This window comes from Rhinatrema bivittatum, chromosome 4 (assembly GCF_901001135.1).
Source record: "Rhinatrema bivittatum chromosome 4, aRhiBiv1.1, whole genome shotgun sequence".
NCBI lineage: Eukaryota > Metazoa > Chordata > Amphibia > Gymnophiona > Rhinatrematidae > Rhinatrema > Rhinatrema bivittatum.
Window position 1 is genome coordinate 466,950,162 of NC_042618.1, and position 22,438 is coordinate 466,972,599.

At 46.9% G+C, this 22,438-nt stretch overlaps 1 protein-coding gene across 1 annotated transcript in view; it reads left to right on the forward strand.

Annotated features, from left to right (window-relative positions):
- Positions 1 to 22,438, forward strand: part of ZFC3H1 (zinc finger C3H1-type containing) — a 220,457-nt gene that overhangs the window by 60,315 nt on the left and 137,704 nt on the right. The window contains 3 exon segments of the mRNA XM_029597179.1: positions 5,580 to 5,701; positions 6,479 to 6,625; positions 19,736 to 19,910. Coding sequence (XP_029453039.1) covers positions 5,580 to 5,701; positions 6,479 to 6,625; positions 19,736 to 19,910 — 444 coding nt within the window.

Below are 22,438 nucleotides of genomic sequence, written 5' to 3' on the forward strand. Positions count from 1 at the left end.
CCTCTGCTGCTTTACTGTGTGGATGGTGTTAAGAGGGTGATGTGCTGTTTGTTTTCTATGACAGACAATCTTGTAATTTCTGCTTTGTCTTGGCTAGTAACGATTGGAAGTTCACTGTATATATGTTGCTTATATCTAGTGGTATGTGGATACCCAGGTACTTCATTGTAGAGGTAACCCATTTAAGTGGGAAAGCGCCGGGCCAGGTCGCACATATCTGCCCCGTAACGTCTATCGCTTCCGATTTTATCCTTGTTGATTTTTAAACCTGAGAATGTGCCAGAATTTCTTAATGGTCTGCTGCATCTTCTGTGGCTGCCAGGAGACTCTTGTGACTTCAGCATTGGTCGGCTGATGCGTCATGCAAAGTCCATCTGAGTAAACTTCCCTTTTAAAGCAAAATTGTTAGATATAAACAAGCTGGGCGAGAAACTTGATGAAGTGAAATCACAAAAGATTTCCAGAGAATAAGGTTTTAACTGTGGTCAGTTTAGAGTCCAGGAAATAACTTCCAGTCAGTGAGTTTCGGATATAATTCCAAACTAGAATTTGCTATTCTAGTTTCCTGTGCTTTTATGGTTTACCATGCATATTGCCAGTCACAAAAGCAGTGGGTAAGGCTTTTTTCGGTAAGCTTTAGCTCCTGCAAGTAGTCTGTCCTGTTCCACTTGAATCCCAGAGTCACAGTTGATATTCCATTTACTTCATGATTCCAAAGAACTACGGATTCTTCAGACCCATTCTCAATCTCAAGGGAGGGAACAACAGTCTTTGCTTCTCCTGTTTTGAATGGAGACCCTTCGATCAGTCTTAATGGTGGAACAGAAGGAATAGTTTTTCTACTCTCTAGATCTTATGCTTATTTCCATATTTCTGGCTGGGAAGGCATCAGAGATTTTGAAGAAGCATTTCAATTCAGAGTGTTCCCTTTTGGTCTTGATGTAACCAAGAACATTTACCAAGGTAATGGTAGTCATGGCAGTTTTCTTGAAAAAGGAGGGGATTTTGATCCACCCTTATTTGGATGGTTGGTTAATCAGAACCAAGTCCTGCCAGAAGAGCCTCATGGCTTCCAAAAGGGTAGTACAAGTTTTAGAAAACATGGGCTGGGTAATTAACTTTACTCAAGATGATGTTAACAGCTTTTTCTATCTCTGGACTATCTAGGAACTCTCTTTGATTCTAAGGCAAGTCAAGTTTTTCTGACTCGGGGGGGGGGGGGCAGGGAAATATCCAAAATCATCCTCCAGGTGCTGAAATTGGTTTCTCTAGCAGCATCCAGAGCTTATGGGATTATCTGCAACTATTAGGGACCATGGCAGCCACCTTGGATCTTGTGCTGTGTGCCAGAGTTTGTGTGCTCTCTGCAGTTTTCTCTGTTTCTCAATGATGTTCTCACAAACAAGATTATGAAGGCTGTCTTTTCCTTTCAAGGTTGGTAAAGTGAATCCTCTTGTGGTGGTCAATTCAGTTACTCTTACCCAAGGGAATGAGTTTGGAACTTCCTTCCTGGGTGTTAATAACAGATGCAAGCCTGATAGGAGGGTCTGCTATCAGGATCAAATAGTCCAGAGATTTTGTAGACCGGAGGATTCCTTGTGTTTTCCACCAGTAGGTTGAAAACCAGAGCTATCCAATTAGCATTGCTTGACTTCCTGCCAGTGATGAAGGGAAAGACAATATGAGTCTCTTCTGATAATGCTACGAAGGTGGCTTACATCAACTAGGGAGGTACCCGAAGCCAAGGGGTGGCCAAGGAATCAAGTGCCCTATTTGGGTGGATGGAACAGAATCTACTATAAATCTCGGTATCTCACATTTTGGGACTGGCCAATGTTAAGGACAGTTTTCTTAGCAAAAACAGATTAGACACTGGAGAATGGGAACTTAACCAGGAAGCTTTCCAGAAGATAATAAATCGATGGAGTCTTCCTCGCTTGGATCTTATAATGACTTGCAAAAATGTGAAAGGTCCCCTTCAGTTCATCAAGGAGTATAGCTACAAAGGAATAGATGCCCTAGTCCAGACTTTGCCAGGGGGGAAACTTTTATATGTATTTTCTCTCTGGCTGTTGAGAAGAGTAGAGAGTATCACTTCACTGGTAAGTTTAGTATCTCCAGATTGGCCAAGAAGACCATGGTATGTGGCCCTAGTAAGTTTCAGGTTGATTCTCTGTGTACTTTCTCAAGGGTTGAGGATTCTTAATATTGTCTGATTTTTAATAGAGGATCCAGTTTCATTTATCTTAGGGCCTTGCTCTTGAGATCTCAGTTACACAGAAAAGGGCACTTCTCCTCTGTAGTTTCAATTTGTATTGAAAATCTACAAGAATACCACTTTGCTGGCTTATGTTAATGTTTGGCATGTATTGAGACATGCTGCAAGGAATGATCTGTTTCACTTGTCATTCAGATATTTCTAACATACTGACCTTCCTCCAGAGAGGGTTGGATAAAGGTCTGGTTTTAATCTCTTTAAAGATGCAAGTTGCAGCTAGTACATGATATAGGGACAGAGTCCAAGGAGTTTCCATCACTATCTATCAGGATGTATCTCATTCCTCTCAGAGGTTGTGTGGCTCCCTCCCTCCCTTTTTTTTTTTTTTGACACCTCTAGTCCTTGAGTTTTATTAGGTCCACCATTCAAACCTCTTAAGAGAGCTTCTCTAAGAGATCTCTCTCTGAAATGATTTTTCAGGTTGCTATTTATTCTGCCTGACTGATCTCTGATTTGTGAGCTTTGACGTATAGAGATCCTTTCTCATTTTCCCTCAGGTTCCATTTCTTCCAGTCTCTTCGATTTTACCAAAAATGATCACACTATTTTTCTTTTGATTGTTTAGATTTAGCTCACAGCTTTTCATTGGTAGCTCAAGGTGAGATACATTCAGGTACTGTAGGTATTTAGCTTAAACCAATCAATTGGCTCTTTACAAGATGGTCTTGCTTATCTGTAGCTCTTAGCAGGAATTTATAGGTTCTACTGTGTGCGGGGGTTATGCCTGTGTTTTGGACATAATTGTGGGTATCTGCTACCAAATTTCCTGAACTGTTGCCAAGCAACTGATGATAAAAACTGACTGTGTATGTCTCAGGACCACTCTGAAAATGGTAGACTTCTTGTCTTTATTCACTGCTTCTAGTCGCCATATTGTCCAGATATTCTCTCTCATGTATGAAATTCCTTGCTCTAACATTTTTCTCCAAACCTAACCAAAAATCAGCATATGTATCACCAGTGTCAATGTAAAATAACTATTGTCTCGGATAAGCAAAACACTATTGTTAAATCACTATAAAAAGGACCTATATTATGTCTGTAATCTGCTTCTTAATAGATTTGTTTTACCAAAACTAATCTGAGTATATGCCAGGTGTTTTCACTTCTTATGCTGAGCCTGACTGATGCAGCCAGTCAAGGTCAAGATTTAACTCTTAATCTGCTAGTTTTATGTAAGTGGTGATCTTATACTTTTAAGACCTGTCTCCGTTTTTTGTGTGCATACATGTGACCTTAAAGTGTTCAACGTACTAGAGTAGAAGGGAGGGGGAGGGAAAGCGATGGGGGGTTAGTGACAGCCCAGAAATATTTTGATGAATACAGCATTGTATATGCATAGAAGCAGTTCTGTGTGTTATCTTTCCAACAAGCTATGTGCCGTCTTAAGTACAACTTAGACTCCATTATTATGTACATTCTCTCCTTTAAAACTTTAAAACAATTAGATCCAACTTGGGTGTTCCACAAGGTTTTGCCCTTTCACCAACCCTCTTTAACATTTATCTACTTCCTCTCTGCCGCCTCCTCACCAAGCTGAAAATCAAGCATTACATATACGCGGATGATATCCAAATTCTCATCCCCATCAAGGAGTCATTACAAAAATCCCTCACTTTTTGGGACAGTTGCTTCCAGGAAATCAGTTCTCTCCTCTTTAAGCTTAACCTAGTCATCAACAAAGACAAGACGGAATTCCTAATCATATCTCATGATGAGAACCTCCTTACTAGAGAAACAACCTTTCACCCAGATGATCAACATCAGGTCGATAATCACTCTCTTCTACCCTCTCTTCAACAATGCCTGACAATTTCAAAAATTCTTCTTACGTAAGAGATCTAGGCTCCCTCTTGGACAACCAGTTGAACTTTAAAAGGTTTGTCAACAATACGACAAAAGAATGCTTCTTCAAATTACAAGTTCTTAAAAAGCTTAAACCCCTACTACACTTCTACGATTTCCGTTTGGTTCTTCAAACAATCATACTCACCAAAATTGACTTCTGTAACTCTTTGTTGCTTGGGCTCCCAGCTGTAACCATAAAGCCACTACAGATGTTACAGAACTCAGCCGCCAGGATTTTGATGAATACAAAAAAGAGGGATCACATCACACCCATCCTTTACAACCTCCACTGGCTCCCTATCAAATATAGAATCCTTTAGAAAGTGTTAACCATTATGCACAAAAACCTACACAACCTTGCCCCAATTGATCTCACTTTCCAGGTTCGCCCTAATTATTCCACCAGACCGATGAGAAGAGCGTACCTAGGCACTCTCTTTATCCCTCAAGCTAAAACATCTCTAAGAAAAAGGGCCTTTTCTACCGCAGGCCCCACTCATTGGAACAATCTCCCTCCAGACCTCCGACAGGACCCATGCCCAATCTCCTTTAAGAAAAAATTAAAAACTTGGTTATTCAAGCTTGCGTTCCTGAACCCTCTTTTTAGCTTAAAGCTTTCTCTCCATCTTTTGCAACACATCCCTGTTCATTTCTTTCAATAATATAGTTTGGTTTGTTTTTCTTTCTCTCTCATTTCTGCTCTTTCTTACTCAGGTCCCCTTTGAAGAGACCCTCAGACACTCTTTGACTTTTCCTTTTATTCTTTATTTTATTTTACTTTTTCGCTATTCACCACTCCTTTTCTGCACATCATCTTATTTCCTCTTTTCTAATTGATCCAAGTACAAGCACATTTTATTTGGATCGATCATTTGTTGACATTTATTACTTGTGTCCTTTATTACTATGTAATTCAATTTGTTTTTTGTTTACCTTGATTACTATGTAATTTCAAATTGTTTACTTGGTTATTCTTTTCTCTGACTATGTTACTTAAGGTTTAATAGACGTTCATGGTTCCATGTAATGCCTTACAGGCAAGTTTTTTGTTCATTGTAAACCGGTTTGATTTGCATCTAATGTAGGAAAATCGGTATATAAAAACTAAAAATAAATAAAAAAATAAAACATATTCCACCATCTTGTATGATAAGGGGAAAAGGGGGTTGGGGGAGGGGCTGTGAAGTGAGAGCTGTAACATAGTATGTTTCTTAGTGAAACCAAAGCACAAAGCTAGATGCTAATTAATAACTGTTACTCATTATAAAGAAATCATAACTGTGACAGTATTTTTCTCTCATAAGGGACTAAATTAACCCTTTGCATGATCCATCGAAATGACTTCTACAAGCTTGCCCCTAATACCCACTTGAACACTATTTGTGTTTTCTAAACATTTTTACCTAGTGGCAAAAAGAACTGGTTTCACTTTGATTTGATTTTGTTTTTAAAGCAGGCTTCAAAACCAAAAGTGCCTCCAAAATCTGAAAAAGAAAATGATCCCATGAGAACCCCTGAGGCTTTACCGGAAGATAAGAAGATAGAATATCGGCTCTTAAAAGAAGAGATTGCCAGGTATTGGGTGCCTCTCTGCCATCTCTCAGATGCACATATTCTACAAGCCTGAAAGTTGCACCTTTTTTTTCTGATTTGATGAACACTTCTGTGCCACAGGAACTAGATCAGAAATGTTTTCAGAAACCTGCAGATTTGATGAGAATTTGGAACAAGATTTTACTCTAAAGCAGGGTTTCTTCACTCAAGGTCTGGCTTTCAAGATACCCCCAGTAACTGTTCATCAAATGTACTATATTCACATACATAGGGTCTGTGAACAAGACTAATTTGCGTAGCTCATTATCCTGAAAACCAGAGGTATATATATCCCTCAGACTGACCTTGTGAATGCCTGCTCTGCCATATTGGTATAATCACTGATTCATGCACAATACAGCTTAATTGTTTTCTATAAAGTATCCTTTTCTATAAAGCAGCAGTGCTGGATGTTTTTGTAAGTCAGCTGGCAAATAAACCTTGAGCCCTCCACTTCTTTTTCTGCTCCTGAAAGAGGTTAGCGGTTTGTGTTCTCGTAAGCGTCTAATCTGCCTCTCCCGCCATGCTAAAACTGGGCCCTGCCACATTGGTTGTAAAGCATTAATAGTATGAACAGTGGGAAAAGTATACTAGGGTATGTAAGGTGGCACATATTTTGTGGTAAAAATAGGCAAGTAGTTTTCAGTGCTTGATATATGCTGGAGCACATGATTGTTAAAAGTCAACTTTCCATTGTTGGCCGAAAATAAGTTACATAAAAATGCCCTGTTTTGACCCTTTTTATTTTTTAATTTTTAGTCGAGAAAAGGAGCACTCGGTGAAAAATGATCAAAATAAAATAGGGCCCTCCCCAGTCAATTCCGACATTGAAAATGAGAGCGCCTGCAGGATAGCACTGGCTGCTACGCACGTTTCAGAAGCTGAAGCAAAGCATCGGAAGCACAGGTGAGTCTTTCACTGCCTTTTGGCTTATCTTTTTGTTGAAGGATAACCTTTTCACGTTTATACGTTTCCTTTATAGTGCAGTTTGTAGCCAAACCAATATTTCCTAGCATGTAGCCAGATGGACTCAGGACCAGTGGGTTATGTGCTCTTCTGCTAGCAGATGGGAGACTGAGTCAGATTTCAAAGCTGACATCACTCTAGATATACCCCTGCAGTAACCTCCAGCTGTTCAGTATCTCGCCGTCTCCTATCAGATGCGGCCACTATCCCACACACTATAGAATAGTGTTAAGAATTACAGCAAAGAAGAAAAAGAAAATTTACCTTAAAGAAGATCGAGCCCCGCTCTCCTGCGGTGAAACCTAAGGGTCCCTCCCCCAGCTGAGAATTCTTGAGGTGATTTCCAGCATCCCTCAGAGGTGTGCCTTGGTCCGGTTCCCGGCATGGACCTAGGGTGGTTCAACCTTACCTTAATTGTAGTTTTCACCGTACCGCAATTCTCACCGCTCAGTATGCTGGCTCATCGAATCCGTTTCCAATATACGGTGTGCTGTACTTCTTCAAACGCGAAGGTATTCACAGCTGGAGGGGAGCGATATTTTGCAGACAACGGTACTACGGCCTATCTACTCCTTTCCGTTTGCCCGGGTTACCGGAATCCACAAGCTCCCGGGGCGGCACCGCCGAAACAACCGGGGACAACGGGCCAGAGGCAGCGATCAAATCCGCCAACTGTTTTCGAACTTATTAGTGCACGAACGGAAAACCTATGACTCACTCGTATAAGACAAGTTTACTTACTTACCTTTCCAGACAGCTCCAAGTATGTCTTCCATGGAATGCTCGATCTGAAGGCTTCTTATTTCTCGCGGTAAGTCTTCCCGCACTTTGGGGTCCACCTGACTAGTTCCAACTCCGTCCCGGTACGTGTTCCCAAGGGGGTTCCCGGCAAAAGCCCCAGGTGGTATGTCGAAGTATTCAGCTTGGACTTACCGATTGGTACTGTACCAAGGTACTGCCAGACAGCAGTGCGCGCTGAGGTCTAGGAAAGAATAAAAACTCCTGAACAGTGTATTTGTGAGAGTGAAACTTACTTCCACTTCTTGAAATGCTTTTCTTCGTGGTTTCTGAAGTGCTTCAAATCTCAAAAATCTCAAAAAAGTTCTGGGTGCTTCAGGATGGGTCCCCACTCCCGATCGTCGACGGCACCCTCACTTCCTTCGATGCTGGCGATGAGATGTGCATGCCCGCATTCTCTCCACCAAATGTTTTTCAGCGGGAATTCAGGAAAGCAACTTCAGACAGCTTTGTGATCTAAAAGACAGGTTTATTTGATAGAAAGACAAAGGCAATATGAAAAGAGGAACAAGGAAAAAGAGGAAGTCGTTGTTCCCTGGAGACGCAGATCTGTGACAACTGGGTATTCAGCTTGCTTCTCAGATGCGGAGCTCTCTGTCCGAAACTTTTAAACTTTTTCATTGTCCAATAGTAATGTGTTGATGCGCATCCTGGGTGTGTTATCTACTTCCAATATCCAATTATGATCGTTACTTTTTAGTCCAATCAGGTACTGTCTCTGGGGTGTTGGCTTTTTCCGGTAAAGCACAGGGTGATGAAATAGGTTGCCAATGAAGTCAGGAAATACAGCAGACTTTCCATCTACACTCCCTCCACCAATACAGAATGGCAACACTTCGAACAAAAAGAGATTTCTATGCCCACCGTATCCACGATATGATGTTTGACGCGAAGGCTCTTTTCTCGTACGTATCGGAACTCACCAGATCTGCTCCCCCTACCATCCCAGACGATACAGCCCAATCGAAGGCCAACGATCTGGCTTTATTCTTTCAGAACAAAATCTCCAACACCCTGGCTAGATTAACTACCAGCTCAAATTCACTGCTTCCAGATATCCTCCACCTACCGAACACAGACATAAGCTTAGAATCCTTTGATCCTACTCACACTTTAGAGGTGGAAAATCTGATAAAAAGAATGAAACCTTCGACACACCCTCTGGACCAAATACCTTCCAAATTTCTGATTCTCATACCAGAATACATCTCCAAATATCTAGCTGATATTATCAATTGTTCCCTCTCACATGGAATATTCCCAGATGCTCTCAAATCGGCTACCCTCAAACCCAAACTCAAAAAAACCGAACCTGGACCCGGATGACCTCAATAACTACCGTCCCATTTCAAACCTCTCGTTTGTAGCTAAGATCATGGAGAAAATCGTAAATAAACAACTTTCAAATTACCTAGAAGACCATAATATCCTACACCCGTCACAATACGGTTTCCGAAAAGAACATAATACCGAAACCCTCCTCATCTCACTCCTTGATCAAATATACATTGGCTTTGGTAAAGGACAATCGTTCCTCCTAGCCCTTCTCGACATCTCTGCAGCTTTCGATACTGTAAATCATAATACCCTTCTAAACCGGCTATCAGATATAGGAATTGCAGGATCAGCTCTCAGATGGTTCGACTCCTTCCTTAGCAATAGAGGCTATAAGGTTAAAATTAATAACAAGGAATCCTCTCACACTAACGCCCCATTCGGAGTCTTCCAGGGCTCCTCCTTATCGCCCACCCTGTTTAACATCTACATACTCCCTCTCTGCCATTTACTCTCTAATCTAAAACTTAAGTTCTATATATATGCAGATGATGTTCAAATTTTAATCCCCATATCCAATTCACTGGACTCAACACTCAAGTTATGGAACTCTCATCTGCAAATGATCAACCATCACCTTTCAAGCCTCAACCTGGTGCTCAACACTTCCAAGACAGAACTATTGCTAATCACCCCAGAAGGCAGTCCCTTCCATCACCAACTACATTCTAACATAGAAATATCCCACTCTAGAGATCTTGGAGTCATAATTGATAGTCACTTGAACCTAAAGCAATTTGTAAAACACACTACAAAGGAGTGCTTTTACAAGCTACAAGTACTAAACCACTCCTATTCCATTACGATTTCAGATCTGTCCTCCAATCCATTCTGTTCTCCAAGATCGACTACTGCAATTCCATCTTGCAAGGTCTCCCGGCTTCTACCATAAAACCCCTCCAGTTGCTCCAAAACGCAGCGGCGAGAATTTTGACGAATACCAATCGGAGAGCACATATCTCTCCCATTCTAAAAGATCTTCACTGGCTCCCAGTAAACTTCAGGATTCTCCATAAATCACTCACAATTATCCACAAAAATATTCACCATCAGACCCCTCTTGATCTGCTACACCCTCTCAAATTGCACTCGACGGCCAGACCCTTAAGGGATGCCTACAAGGGATCCTTACATGTTCCTCCAGTCAAAACTGTACACCATTCAAACATCAGAGACAGGACGTTCTCTATCACAGGTCCCTCCATCTGGAACGCCATGCCTCTGGACCTCAGGCAGGAAACTTGTCTACTAACTTTTAAAAAGAAACTAAAGACATGGCTGTTCTGCCGAGCCTTCCCCGCCACTAGCCCAACAGCCTGACTTAGAATTGTTCCATCACTTATGTAAATAAACAAATGCTAAATCACGCTTACAAGTTATCATGAGGTCGGCTCCTTGCCTCCCTCCCATACTCTATGGAATATAGTAATTTATCTTCGTTCTCCCTCTTTTTTTTCTACTCCCAGTTAAGGCATCCTTGTTATAATGTAACTTTATGCTCCTTTTAAATTGTCTCGTCGAGTGGTTGGTTTATAGTTACTGCTTAGTTCGGTGTAAACAGAGTTGATTTGATTTGTGTCACAGTCGGTATATAAAAGCCTTTAATAAATAATAAATAAAATAAATGTTAGTAAGTCTTGGGGAGGGATCGGGGTGGTGGTGGGTGGGGTTGTATTATAGTAAAATTTAATGCTTGGGGTAGTTTTTTTATTTAAAAAAATAAAATGTGCCCCTCCCCCCTCCCCCCCGTACAAACCCGAAACACACCTTTTCCCTGAAGTTCGGGGAAAATCCGTTTTGGGGTTCGGGACCCATGACGAATTAGGCAATTTCGTTGAAATTTATCATGAATTAGGCAATTTCAATTCATGATAAATGAATGCACATCTCTAATATCTCCCATCTGCTAGCAGAAGAGCACATAACCCACTGGTCCTGAGTCCATCTGTCTACACTAAGGAAAACGAAATTATCAGTTCCCTGTACGTACCTGGATCAGTCCAGACAGTGGGTTATGTCCCCAATCCAGCAGATGGAGTCAGCCAAAGCTTTGAGGGGGCGTCACCAGAAGTGCTACTACCCCCTCTGCAGGAGTTCAGTATCTTCTGACTCCAGCAGATGCGAGTAGTGAATCCGGGTTGCTCCCGATTACCTCAGGCAGTTCTTGTATTTCTTCTCTGATTTGCTTTTTTTCTCTGCCTACTTCTTCTCTTTGGATCAAGTTTGTTTCAATTTAAAAAAAAAAAAAAAAAAAAAAAAAAAAAGTTAGAGGGCTAATTGGGAGGCGTGGCTTCCCTCGGTGTCTGTCTTGCTCTCTCTTCTTCTTCTCTCCTGCGAGCGGGGTAAGTGAGGGTTGTGTTGTTTCCTTTGTTTTTTTCCTTGCTTGCAGCTGATTTTCGACGGAGGGGCTCGCGGAGGCCTCTAGGACCGGCCCCTCCGCGCTTCTCTCCTTTGCCCGCGGCCATTTTCGCGGCTCCTCGTGGGCTGCAGAGGCAGGCAGGGAGAGCGTCGTCGGCGGGTCGTGCGGCCAGGAGGCCCCCCCGCGGTGCCGTTGTTTTTCATTTCGGGTTGTGCAGGCCGTCCGGGCCCCCTCCCGCAGCGGCGCTTCCGTTCTCGGCCCCCCCCCCGAGGCTCTGCCGGGTGGTTTATTCTGCCGGCGTTGTTTTTCCTGCTCAGCCCCGATGCCGCGGCCAGAGCGCTGCTCTGCTTGCGGTGAGCTGGGCTCGCGGATCTCGAGGGAGGGCATCTGTGCGAGGTGTCTCCCCGGGGGGGAGGGCACCTCGCGCCCCCTCATCGATTTCCCCCGTTTAGCAGGTCTGCCCGGGCGGCGGGGGCCGGCCCCTCCCCCATTCCCGGCGGGAACGGCGGCCATTTTACACTCAGCACCACCTGAAGGGGAACTGACGGCGTTTGGGACCGGGGATGCGGGGGAGTCCCCGCCACATTTGCTCCCGGAATCGGACCCGGAGACGGTCCCACCGGGGGCCCCCCCCCCGGAGCCCCCCCCCGGTAGACAGGGGTTTTCCCCAGAGTTTATACTGTTGCTGCACACCGCATATCTACAGAGCCTTGAGCCTCCCTCGGGACCCCCTCCACTCAAGTTTCCGCGGCCCTCCCTACCTGCGGGGGCCCCTCTGTCTCCCCCGGCCCCCCCCGCTCCGGCGGGTGTGGGGGCCCCACTCCCTCCCGCTCGCGCCAGGCTCCCGGGGAGCGCGGGGACTGCGGGCACAGGACCTGTTTCCCCTGGATCGGATCCGACAGACTCGGGTCAAGGGGACCCCACTTCAGAAGGCGATGATCCGCACACGCTGCGGCTGTTCCAGAAGGAAGAGTTGGAGGACCTCCTACCACAGGTTATTAAGGAGTTGGACCTCGATCCACCACCGGAGCCTCCCGCGCCCGTAGCGCCCGCGGTGGTCACTTCCTCGAGGAAGGGGGATCCGGTCTTGGCAGCCCGGAGGCCGAGGGCTCGGGCTTTTCCCATTCATGATTCTTTCCTCCAGCTTCTCACCGGGGAGTGGGATGCCCCGGAAGCTTCCTTCAAGGGCAGCCGGACCATGGAGAGGCTCTACCCTCTGCCGGACGATTTTCTCGATCTCATCAAGGTTCCCAAAGTGGACTCCGCGGTGACAGCTGTCACGAAGAGGACAACCATCCCTGTGACAGGGGGCGCGGCCTTACGAGACGCACAAGATCGCAAGTTGGAAGTCTTCCTCAAGCGGGTCTTCGAGGTCTCCGCAGTAGGATTGCGGGCGGTGATGTGTAGCTCGCTGGTCCAGCGGGCCAGCCTGCTCTGGGTTCAACAACTGCTCACCTCTCAGGTCCTACCGGCTGGGGAGGCCGCACAGGCGGATAGACTGGAAGCGGCGGTTGCATATGGGGCTGATGCCTCCTATGACCTGTTTCGGGTCCTCGCCCGCTCTATGGCCTCGGTGGTAGCGGCACGGCGCCTTCTATGGCTCCGCAACTGGGCGGCGGACACATCCTCCAAGTCGAGCCTGGGCTCCCTGCCCTTTAGAGGCAAGTTCCTGTTCGGGGAGGATTTGGATCAGATCATCAAGACGCTGGGGGAAAATGCGGTCCATCGCCTGCCGGAGGACAGGTATCGTTCCACCAGGACTTTTCCGTCCTCGCGGACCAGAGCCAGGGCACAACGGCGCTTCCGGAACTACAGACCGCCGTCAACCAGGCCCTCTGCCTCCAGGTCTCAGCCCTGGTCTCGCTCCTTTCGCGGGCGCCGCCCCGCGCGCCCCGCCACCGCAGCTGGTCAACCCCCGCCCAAGTCCTCGCAATGATGTTCAGCTCGCCCACTCCGCAGTCCCCAGGATCGGAGGGAGACTGGCGTTCTTCTACGAGGAGTGGGCGCGAATCACCTCGGATCAGTGGGTCTTGGATACCATCGGACAAGGCTACGCGTTGGAGTTTGTCCGCGCTCCAAAGGGACGCTTCATCTTCTCCCCTTGCGGCTCGGACACCAAGCGACAGGCGGTGCGGTTGACTCTGGACAGACTTTGGGAGATAGGCGCCATTGCGCCCGTGCCCTTCGGAGAGGTGGGCTCGGGCCATTATTCCATCTACTTCGTGGTGCCGAAGAAGGACGGTTCCTACCGGCCCATTCTAGACTTGAAAGAAGTCAACAAATCACTTCGGGTGGTTCGGTTCCGCATGGAAACGCTGCGGTCCGTGATCGCGGCGGTGCATCGGGGGGAATTCCTGGCCTCCTTGGACCTGACGGAGGCCTACCTCCACATCCCCATTCGCCGGGAGCATCATTGTCTGCTACGGTTCAAGATCCTGGGGCAACATTTCCAGTTTGTGGCTCTCCCGTTCGGACTGGCAACGGCTCCGCGCACTTTCACCAAGATCATGGTGGTGGTAGCGGCTGCCTTGCGGAAGGAGGGGATCCTAGTTCATCCTTATTTGGACGATTGGCTCATCCGAGCGAAGTCTTTTCGGCATGGACAGCAGGCGGTGGCCAGAGTCATAGAGTTTCTGCAGTCCCTAGGATGGGTGGTGAACTTTTCCAAGAGCTCCCTGGTGCCCTCGCAGCGCTTGGATTTCCTGGGGGCGACCTTCGACACCCGTCTGGGCGCGGTCTTTCTACGCCAGGACAAGGCGCAAGCCCTGCGGGAACACATACAACGGTTTTCTGCGTTTTCGGTTCCCACCTCCTGGGACTACCTGCAGCTCCTAGGGGTGATGGGTTCCACCATCGATATGGTCCCTTGGGCATTTGCGCACCTCAGACCTCTACAGAGGGCGCTGCTATCCCGCTGGAAGCCGCTTTCGCAGGACTACCAGGCACTCCTTCCACTACCGCTGTTTGCCAGGAACAGTCTGACCTGGTGGACGAATCCGGAGAATTTGGCCCGCGGCGTGTCTCTCGATCTTCCAAATTGGGTCGTGGTAACCACCGACGCCAGTCTTGTAGGCTGGGGAGCGGTCTGCGACCGCAGCGCCACGCAAGGGACGTGGTCCGCGGAGGAATCGAAGTGCTCCATCAATCTACTGGAGACCAGAGCGGTCAGACTAGCGCTCCAACACTTCCTACCTCTCCTCCAGAACCGGGAGGTAAGGATCTTATCGGACAATGCGACGACGGTGGCCTATATCAATCGGCAGGGCGGCACCCGCAGTCCGCAGGTCGCACTCGAAACAGAGAGGCTGATGCAGTGGGCGGAGCGGCATCTGGCCCGCCTGGCGGCCTCGCACATCGCGGGCGTGGACAACATACAGGCCGATTACCTCAGCCGTCAGTTCCTGGACCCCGGGGAATGGTCCCTCTCCGACGAGGCGATGCAGCTGCTCGTCCGGCGATGGGGATCCCCCCACCTCGACCTCATGGCGTCCGCACGAAACGCCAAGGCTCCCCGGTTCTTCAGCCGCCGGAGAGAGCGGGGAGCGGAGGGCGTGGACGCTCTCGTACTCCCGTGGCCGACCAACCTGCTCCTTTACGCGTTCCCGCCGTGGCCACTGGTGGGAAGACTAATCCGCCGCGTAGAGGTCCACCAGGGACCGGTGATCTTCGTCGCCCCGGAGTGGCCAAGACGACCTTGGTTTGCGGACCTTATTCAACTGGTGATCGACGGACCCATCCGTCTAGGACATCTCCCCCGCCTCCTTCACCAAGGCCCGGTATTTTTCGACCAGGCAGAACTCTTCTGTCTTGCGGCCTGGCTTTTGAGAGGCGCCGCCTCCGGCGCCGGGGCTACCAGGAGGCGGTAGTCTCAACACTGCTGCGTTCTCGGAAGACTTCGACGTCGGTAGCCTATGTGCGAGTCTGGAAGGTGTTCGAGCTGTGGTGTGCCGGACTGGACACGAGTCCAGCTGAGGCTTCGGTTCCTCAGATTCTTCAGTTCCTGCAGGCAGGGGTGGACAAGGGTCTTGCATACAACTCGCTCCGGGTTCAGGTGGCCGCCCTTGGCTCGCTCTTGCGGGACGGGGGTTCCCGGCTGCAGCACCCGGATGTTCTCCGTTTTCTCAAAGGGGTCAAACACATGCGGCCTCCGGTGCAGAATCCTTGTCCCTCCTGGAGTCTCAACCTGGTGCTACGGGCCATGTCGGGACCTCCGTTTGAACCACTGCGGAATGCGACGATCAAGGATCTCACTCTCAAGACGGTGTTTCTGGTGGCTATCTGCTCCGCTCGCCGCATCTCGGAGCTGCAGGCCCTGTCGTGCAGGGAACCCTACCTCCGGTTCTCGGACTCCGGGGTTTCGATTCGCACTGTTCCCTCTTTTCTCCCGAAGGTGGTGTCCGCGTTCCATGTGAATCAGACGGTGGAGCTTCCTTCCTTCTCCTCTTCGGAACCGAGGTCTCTCCGGCTTCTGGACGTCAAGCGCACCCTGCACCTCTATCTGGAGGCTACGAATGATTTCCGGACTTCTGACCATCTCTTCGTCCTCTGGTCCGGTCCTCGGAAGGGAGCTCAGGCCTCGAAGACGACCATTGCCAGATGGTTGAAGGCTGGCATTGCCGCTTCCTACATTGGGGTGGGACGGACTCCCCCGCCAGGTATTGTCGCGCATTCTACACGCTCTCAGGCGGCCTCTTGGGCGGAGACCCGTTCGGTCTCCTCTCAGGAAATCTGTAGGGCAGCTACCTGGAAATCGTTACATACGTTCTCCAGGCACTATCGTCTTCACCTCGCTTCCTCGGTCTTTGGACACTTTGGTGAGCAGGTTCTACGTGCGGGTCTCGCAGGACCCCACCCGGTTTAGGGACGCTTGGGTACATCCCACTGTCTGGACTGATCCAGGTACGTACAGGGAAAAGAAAATTATTCCTTACCTGCTACTTTTCGTTCCTGTAGTACCATGGATCAGTCCAGACGCCCACCGCATTTAGGGTCCTATTCCTGCTCGACTCCGTTTTTCTCATACGGGACGGTAGTCTCGGCTGTCTCTCACGATTACTCGGGTCTCTGTTCTTTTCACAGTTCTGTTTTGGGGTTGACACGCTGACCTTTCGTCCCCCCACCCGTTGGTGGGAAGGGTACGGTTTTGTTGTCTACGTTTTAAGGCTGATTTTTGCCGTTTATTAAACTTGATCCAATGTTGGGGTTCTTGATTTACTCGGGCTTGGATATTCTCGATACTGAACTCCTGCAGAGGGGGTAGTAGCACTTCTGGTGACGCCCCCTCAAAGCTTTGGCTGACTCCATCTGCTGGATTGGGGACATAACCCACTGTCTGGACTGATCCATGGTACTACAGGAACGAAAATTAGCAGGTAAGGAATAATTTTCTTGTAAGTAATTTCTCCAGTAACACTGTGTAGGAAACCAGACCACCTTTATTCAGCATGTTGTGCCTTTAGGTGCAAGTAAGAATGTAAAACTCATGCTTAGACTACAGTCTTATGAATGTTCTTGGGCTGATGTGGTACAATTGTATATAGGAACACAAGAAATGACATGCTGGGTCAGACCAAGGTCCATCAGCAGCCAGTCCAGGTCGCCAGTACCCACCACAGAATAGATCTGTTTCTTGTTCCTCCCAAGGATAACCTGGAATACATGGTCACTGCAGGCGCTGTGTACTCTGTGACTGGGTTGTATATTGTAAGTCCCCAGTTGTTGTCATGGTTCTCAACCTTTTACGACTGCTGTACTCCTTTCAGATGTTCGAGATGCCTCCACGATTGCAAAAAATTGAAAATTCGCAACAAGTATTTACATTTCCGTGTGATATTTGGTCCTGTTTTTCAAATAGCAAGTACCCGCACAGCAGGTGCTGTGGAATTGAGTTCAGGTATCACAGGAAGTGACATCAGAGCGGTGGTGCTGCAGGGCACACTTCTTGCAGTGCTTTCTCTTCCTGACAAATTGGCAGCAGTTTGAAGCTTGGGAGAGGAATGGAGCGAGCTGCGGTAGGGGGGTGAAGTGCCAGACTTACATTGTTTGCTTTAGCGAGATACGGGAGAGGAGGAATATTACAGGTGGACATTACCCTAGCCACCTCAATTTCTCCCCATGTACAAAATGAAATGCCAAAAACAGTAAAGAATGCATTTTAGGCTTACACAGTGTTGGATGTAAAGTAATCCAGTACTTCCTGTTCCAGTACTGTGGCATTTTATTAAATCTTTTATCTCGTCAAACCTTTTCTTGGTTTTCCTCTCTCCTTCATGCATTTCTCCCTCGCATTCCTCCTAGATATTTCTTTAATCTCATTTTTCCTCTTTGGTCATTCACAGCTTTCCCTTCATTACCAGCACTTGAACTCTTGCCCATTTCTCACCCTTGGGCTTTCTCTGTCCCTTTTGGGGATTTTTTTCCCCTTTTGACCACTGGCTCTCAGCCTTCGTTTCTTGCTCTCCCTGATTCTTCACCCCTAGACCTCCCAGTCCTCCATCTCCCTTTCTCTAGCTCTTACACCCTGCCGCCCCCCCCCCCCCCCCCCCCCCCCAATCTCACTGGACTTCCTAGGCTTCCATTCCTTTTTTGTTTTTCCTCATCTCTCCCACTGCCCTTCTCTTTAGTGTCTGCATTTAAACTTTTATTCTTTTATTTTTGTGTGTTTCTGTTTTATATACTGTATTTGAAATGAAATGAAACAACCCCCAGTAAACTGAAGAGAGAAGGATCCAGTGTCCCGTGCCAGCGCCATCAGAATTTAAAAACTAAGGTCCCCTGGGCCTTCCCGTATTTGACACCCCCCCCCCCCCCCCCCCCCGGTCCTTCTTATCCCGTCCGTGGGATCTAGAGATTTGAAATGGAGCAGCACTGATCCCCCGTGACTGCTGTCCCATTCGATTGGTATTTAAAAATGGCAGCAGGGGCCCTGAAGCGAACACAGTTTTGTTCTACAGAAATACCTGGGCTGAGGGAGATGGGGGAAGGCCCGGAGGCGGGGAGCTTCTGTCTTTAAAATGTTGTTGGTGCTGGTGTTTTTCATGGCTGGGGCCACAGTTGGTGGCTGGTTCCTGCTGTTTTATTGAAAGCAAAACTAAATGGAAACATTTTGTTTTATTTTTGAAATGAAATGGAGACATGTTTGTTTTAAACAAAAGCACATCTCTACTGCTTGTTCTCTTGTCCCACCTGTCAGCCCCATCACTTCTGTTTTTCTTCTGCTCCCAGTCCACATCTCCTTTCAGCACTTCTTACCTCCCCATTCCTGTTCACCCCAGATCAGTCCACATGAGAGGTTTTCCATCTCTACCAGCTGATGGAGGCAGAGAATAAAAACTTTTCAGACACTGCTAAATAACAAGTTCCATCTACAGTCCCTCAGTATTTCTGTCTCCAGCAGATGATAGAGGAGTAAAACCTGCAGTCTGGAGTTAAAATAGATAAATAGAATAAAAAGATGAGAGGAAAATTGAATCTCCTCTCCTAGCACAGGAGCAGTGCTCCTTGGGAGAGGCAGCAGGCACCTCAGAGACAGCTGTGCCTCCCTCTCCCTCCCATCCTGGGCAGGCTTGTTATCCAAGCAGGAAGCCCATAAGGAAGGAAGTGGCAGTGGGGATGTAGGGACAGGAAGGTAGGGAGTGTAAGAGAGTGCAGATTCATGCTGCAATGGATAATCAAGAGCAGCAAAGTTCAATCTTACTGCAGCAAGGGCAGATGATTATTTCCTCTCCCATGTGGCAGCAGTGGCCTGGATATGTGTGTCCCCCCCCCCCCCCCCCCGAGGGGCTTCCAAGTAGCCTCAGGGTACATGTACCTCTGATTGAGAATCACTATACTATGTGATGCAACACATTAAATTTCAGTTGCCACATATGGAAATTAACAAACTTACAATTTTCCTAAACTTGCTCATTTCTCTGTAGCCTAGATGAGCCACACCTATCCAGTCAGATTTTCAGGGTTTCCACACTGAATATGCATGAGAGAAATGTGCATGCACTGGGTCTCCAAGCTATGCAAATCTATCTCATGCATATTCATTATGGATATCCTGAAAACCTGACTGGTTAGGTGTGGCTCCAAGAGAGGGTTGGGATGTACTGGACTAGGCATCTTCTGTAAAGCCCATGGAGGGGCTGAGCAAGAAGGGTTGCTGCCCTGGGTGTCAAGCCCAGGGGAGTACCACATCACCCTTTTGGAAGGGGGGAACAATAGACTATCTGAGGTGCCACCGTATCCTGTCACTGCACTCATCCTGTGCATTCTCCCTGTAGACACTAAATAGTATCAGCCCCCTCACTACAGCGCACATCGTGTATCGTGAGTATAATCTACTCGTCCCCTTGAAGAGAGGAAGAAATGTACTATTACACTGCACGTTGGTGTCTTAAATAAGTTGAAGGAGCCAACCCTAGACGAAACTTCATTTTCTGTCTGTGCCCTGTCATCTTGTGAAAGCTGTAGGGAGGGGCAGAAGAGATCGAGAATAGAGAATGGCCCTCCACATACGTTGTCCTGATAAGGTGAAGTTACCTTTCTAAGATCACACTTCTCTTTTCCAGTGTCCTCTTAATGAAAGATGAGTCTATGCTGAAACATCTCTTGCAGCAAGAGGCCAAGAAAAAGGAAGCTGTTCGGATCGCTGAAGCAAAAATTGCAAAGCTGAGTGAACAGATGCAAGCCACAGAAAAGATCCTCAGCGCCAATAAGATATTTCTGAAAAAACTTCAAGAACAAGTAAGCTAATCTCTACCTATTTGAGACGTTGCTTCAACTACACATCAGTGCTGACCTTTTTTTTTTTTTTTTTCTTTTAAAGGGGGACGTCACACTTTCAACAGATTTAATTCATGCTTATACCTAAAGTTCTAGGACTCTCCATGCCTCAAGGTGCCATATGGAAAACGAGACCTTTTCCGTTTTTTGGAGTATCCTGGGCATTGGCGGTTTTTTTTTTTTTTAATTTTTTTTTTATGTTGCAAATCTTTACCACCTGTTCGTTTGGATAAGCTTTAGTTCCCTTGAGTCCAGAGTAGCCGTAAATAAGCATTTGCAAAACACTAGAGCTTATTACTGTAAAGTTAGAAGAGTAGAAAGTGACTGTGCCACCTTGGTTAGCCAGCTGCTGAGATTTTACAGTCTTTATCCAGGAGTTTATTCCTCTTCACTTCCCATCTGGGAAGTGTTTAGCAAAGGAAAATTCCTGTCAACAATTTCTGCTACTTCAGTTCAGACAATGTTTAACTGGTTTCACTTGCATGGTAAATTTTCTTCCTATAGATGTGTCCTTAGAAGAGAAAATAGTTAAACAGAACTTTTAATTTGCATTTTGTGTTGTGTATGTATGTGATATGTTTACATATGAGACAGTCCCTCTTCGGAAGAGCTTACAGTCTAATAAAGACAAACATACAGTATTTTAATATATGAAATTGGTGAAGAATATTGTTTTCCTAGCGGGTAGCAGATGGACTCAGGGCCATGTCTCATGTATGATTTTTTACCCGCCGGTGAGAGATTGTATGTGTGCACTCGGTGCAAAGAGCTCCTGGCTCTCAGGGAACGAGTCCGATCTCTGGAGGCTAGAGTAGTAGACTTGGAGGAGCTGAGGCAGACAGAGAGGTACATTGATGAGACCTTCAGGGACATAGTAGCCAAGTCCCAAATCCAGTCTGGTAGCCACAGTGCTGCCTTGGATCAGAAAGGTTTTCCAGTAGGAGAACATCATCCTGGTGTAGCAGGAAGTGATCCTGTAGCAAGGACCTGCTCTCCAGGTGATGTATTGTCCTCTCGCACTGAGGGCAAGTCTCCCAGGGCTACTGCCCAGGAGGGAAGGGTTAGGCCGGCCATCATAATTGATGATTCGATTATTAGAAATGTAGATAGCAGGGTGGCTGGTGGACGTGAGGGCTGCCTGGTACGAAGGTGGCAGACCTCACGCGTCACCTAGATAGGATTATAGACGGTGCTGGGGAGGAGCCAGCTGTCGTGGTACATGTGGGCACCAACGACACAGGAAAATGTGGGAGAGAGGTTGTGGAAGCCAAATTTAGGATTTTAGGTAGGAAGCTGAAATCCAGAACCTCCAGGGTGGCATTCTCTGAAATGCTTCCTGTTCCACGTGCAGGTCCCCAGAGGCAGGCAGAGCGCCAGAGTTTATTTATTTATTTATTTATTTGAAGCTTTTATATACCGAGGTTTAGCGCATGCCTTCACCCCGGTTTACATTGAAACGAAACAATGATACATAGAACAAGTAGTGTGGATGAGACGATAGTACAGGGAAGAGGGATTTCAGCTTTGTAAGGAACTGGGGAAACTTTTAGGGAAAGGGGAGACTTTTCCGAAAGGATGGGCTCCACCTTAACCAGAGTGGAACCAAGCTGCTGGCACTAACTTTCAAAAAGGAGAAAGAGCAGCTTTTAAACTAGAACAAGGGGGAAAGTAGACAGTCATTCACCAGTGCATGGTTCGGAGAAATGTATCCTTGAAGGATACTAATGAAACAGGAGAGTTAGGGCATCCCAACAGAGATGTTCCATTAAAAGCAAACATAGTTCATATGCCTATATGTAAAAAATCACCAAAGCTAATGATTTCCGAATTATCCCTAACAACGGAAAAGCATGTGGTTAATACAAACAAAAAACACTATTTGAAATGTCTCTATGCCAATGCCAGAAGTCTAAGAAGTAAGATGGGAGAGTTAGAGTATATAGCAGCAAATGATGAGTGACATAATTGGCATCACAGAGACTTGGTGAAAGGAGGATAACCAATGGGACAGTGCTATATCAGGGTACAAATTATATCGCAATGATAGGGAGGATCAACTTGGTGGGGGTGTGGCACTTTATGTGCGGGAGGGTATAGAGTCCAACAGGATAAAGATCATACAAGAGACTAAATGCTCAGTAGAATCTATATGGGTAGAAATCCCATGTGTGTTGGGTAAGAGTATAGTGATAGGAGTATACTGCCGTCCACCTGGACAAAATGGTCAGACAGATGATGAAATGCTAAGAGAAATTAGGGAAACTAACCAGTTTGGCAGTGCAATAATAATGGGAAATTTCAATTACCCCAATATTGACTGGATAAATGTAACATCAGGACTTGCTAGAGACATAAAATTCCTGGATGTAATAAATGACTGCTTTATGGAGCAATTGGTTCAGGAACCAACAAGAGAGGGAGCTATTTTAGATTTAATTCTTAGTGGAACGCAGGATTTGGTGAGAGAGGTAACGGTGGTGGGGCCGCTT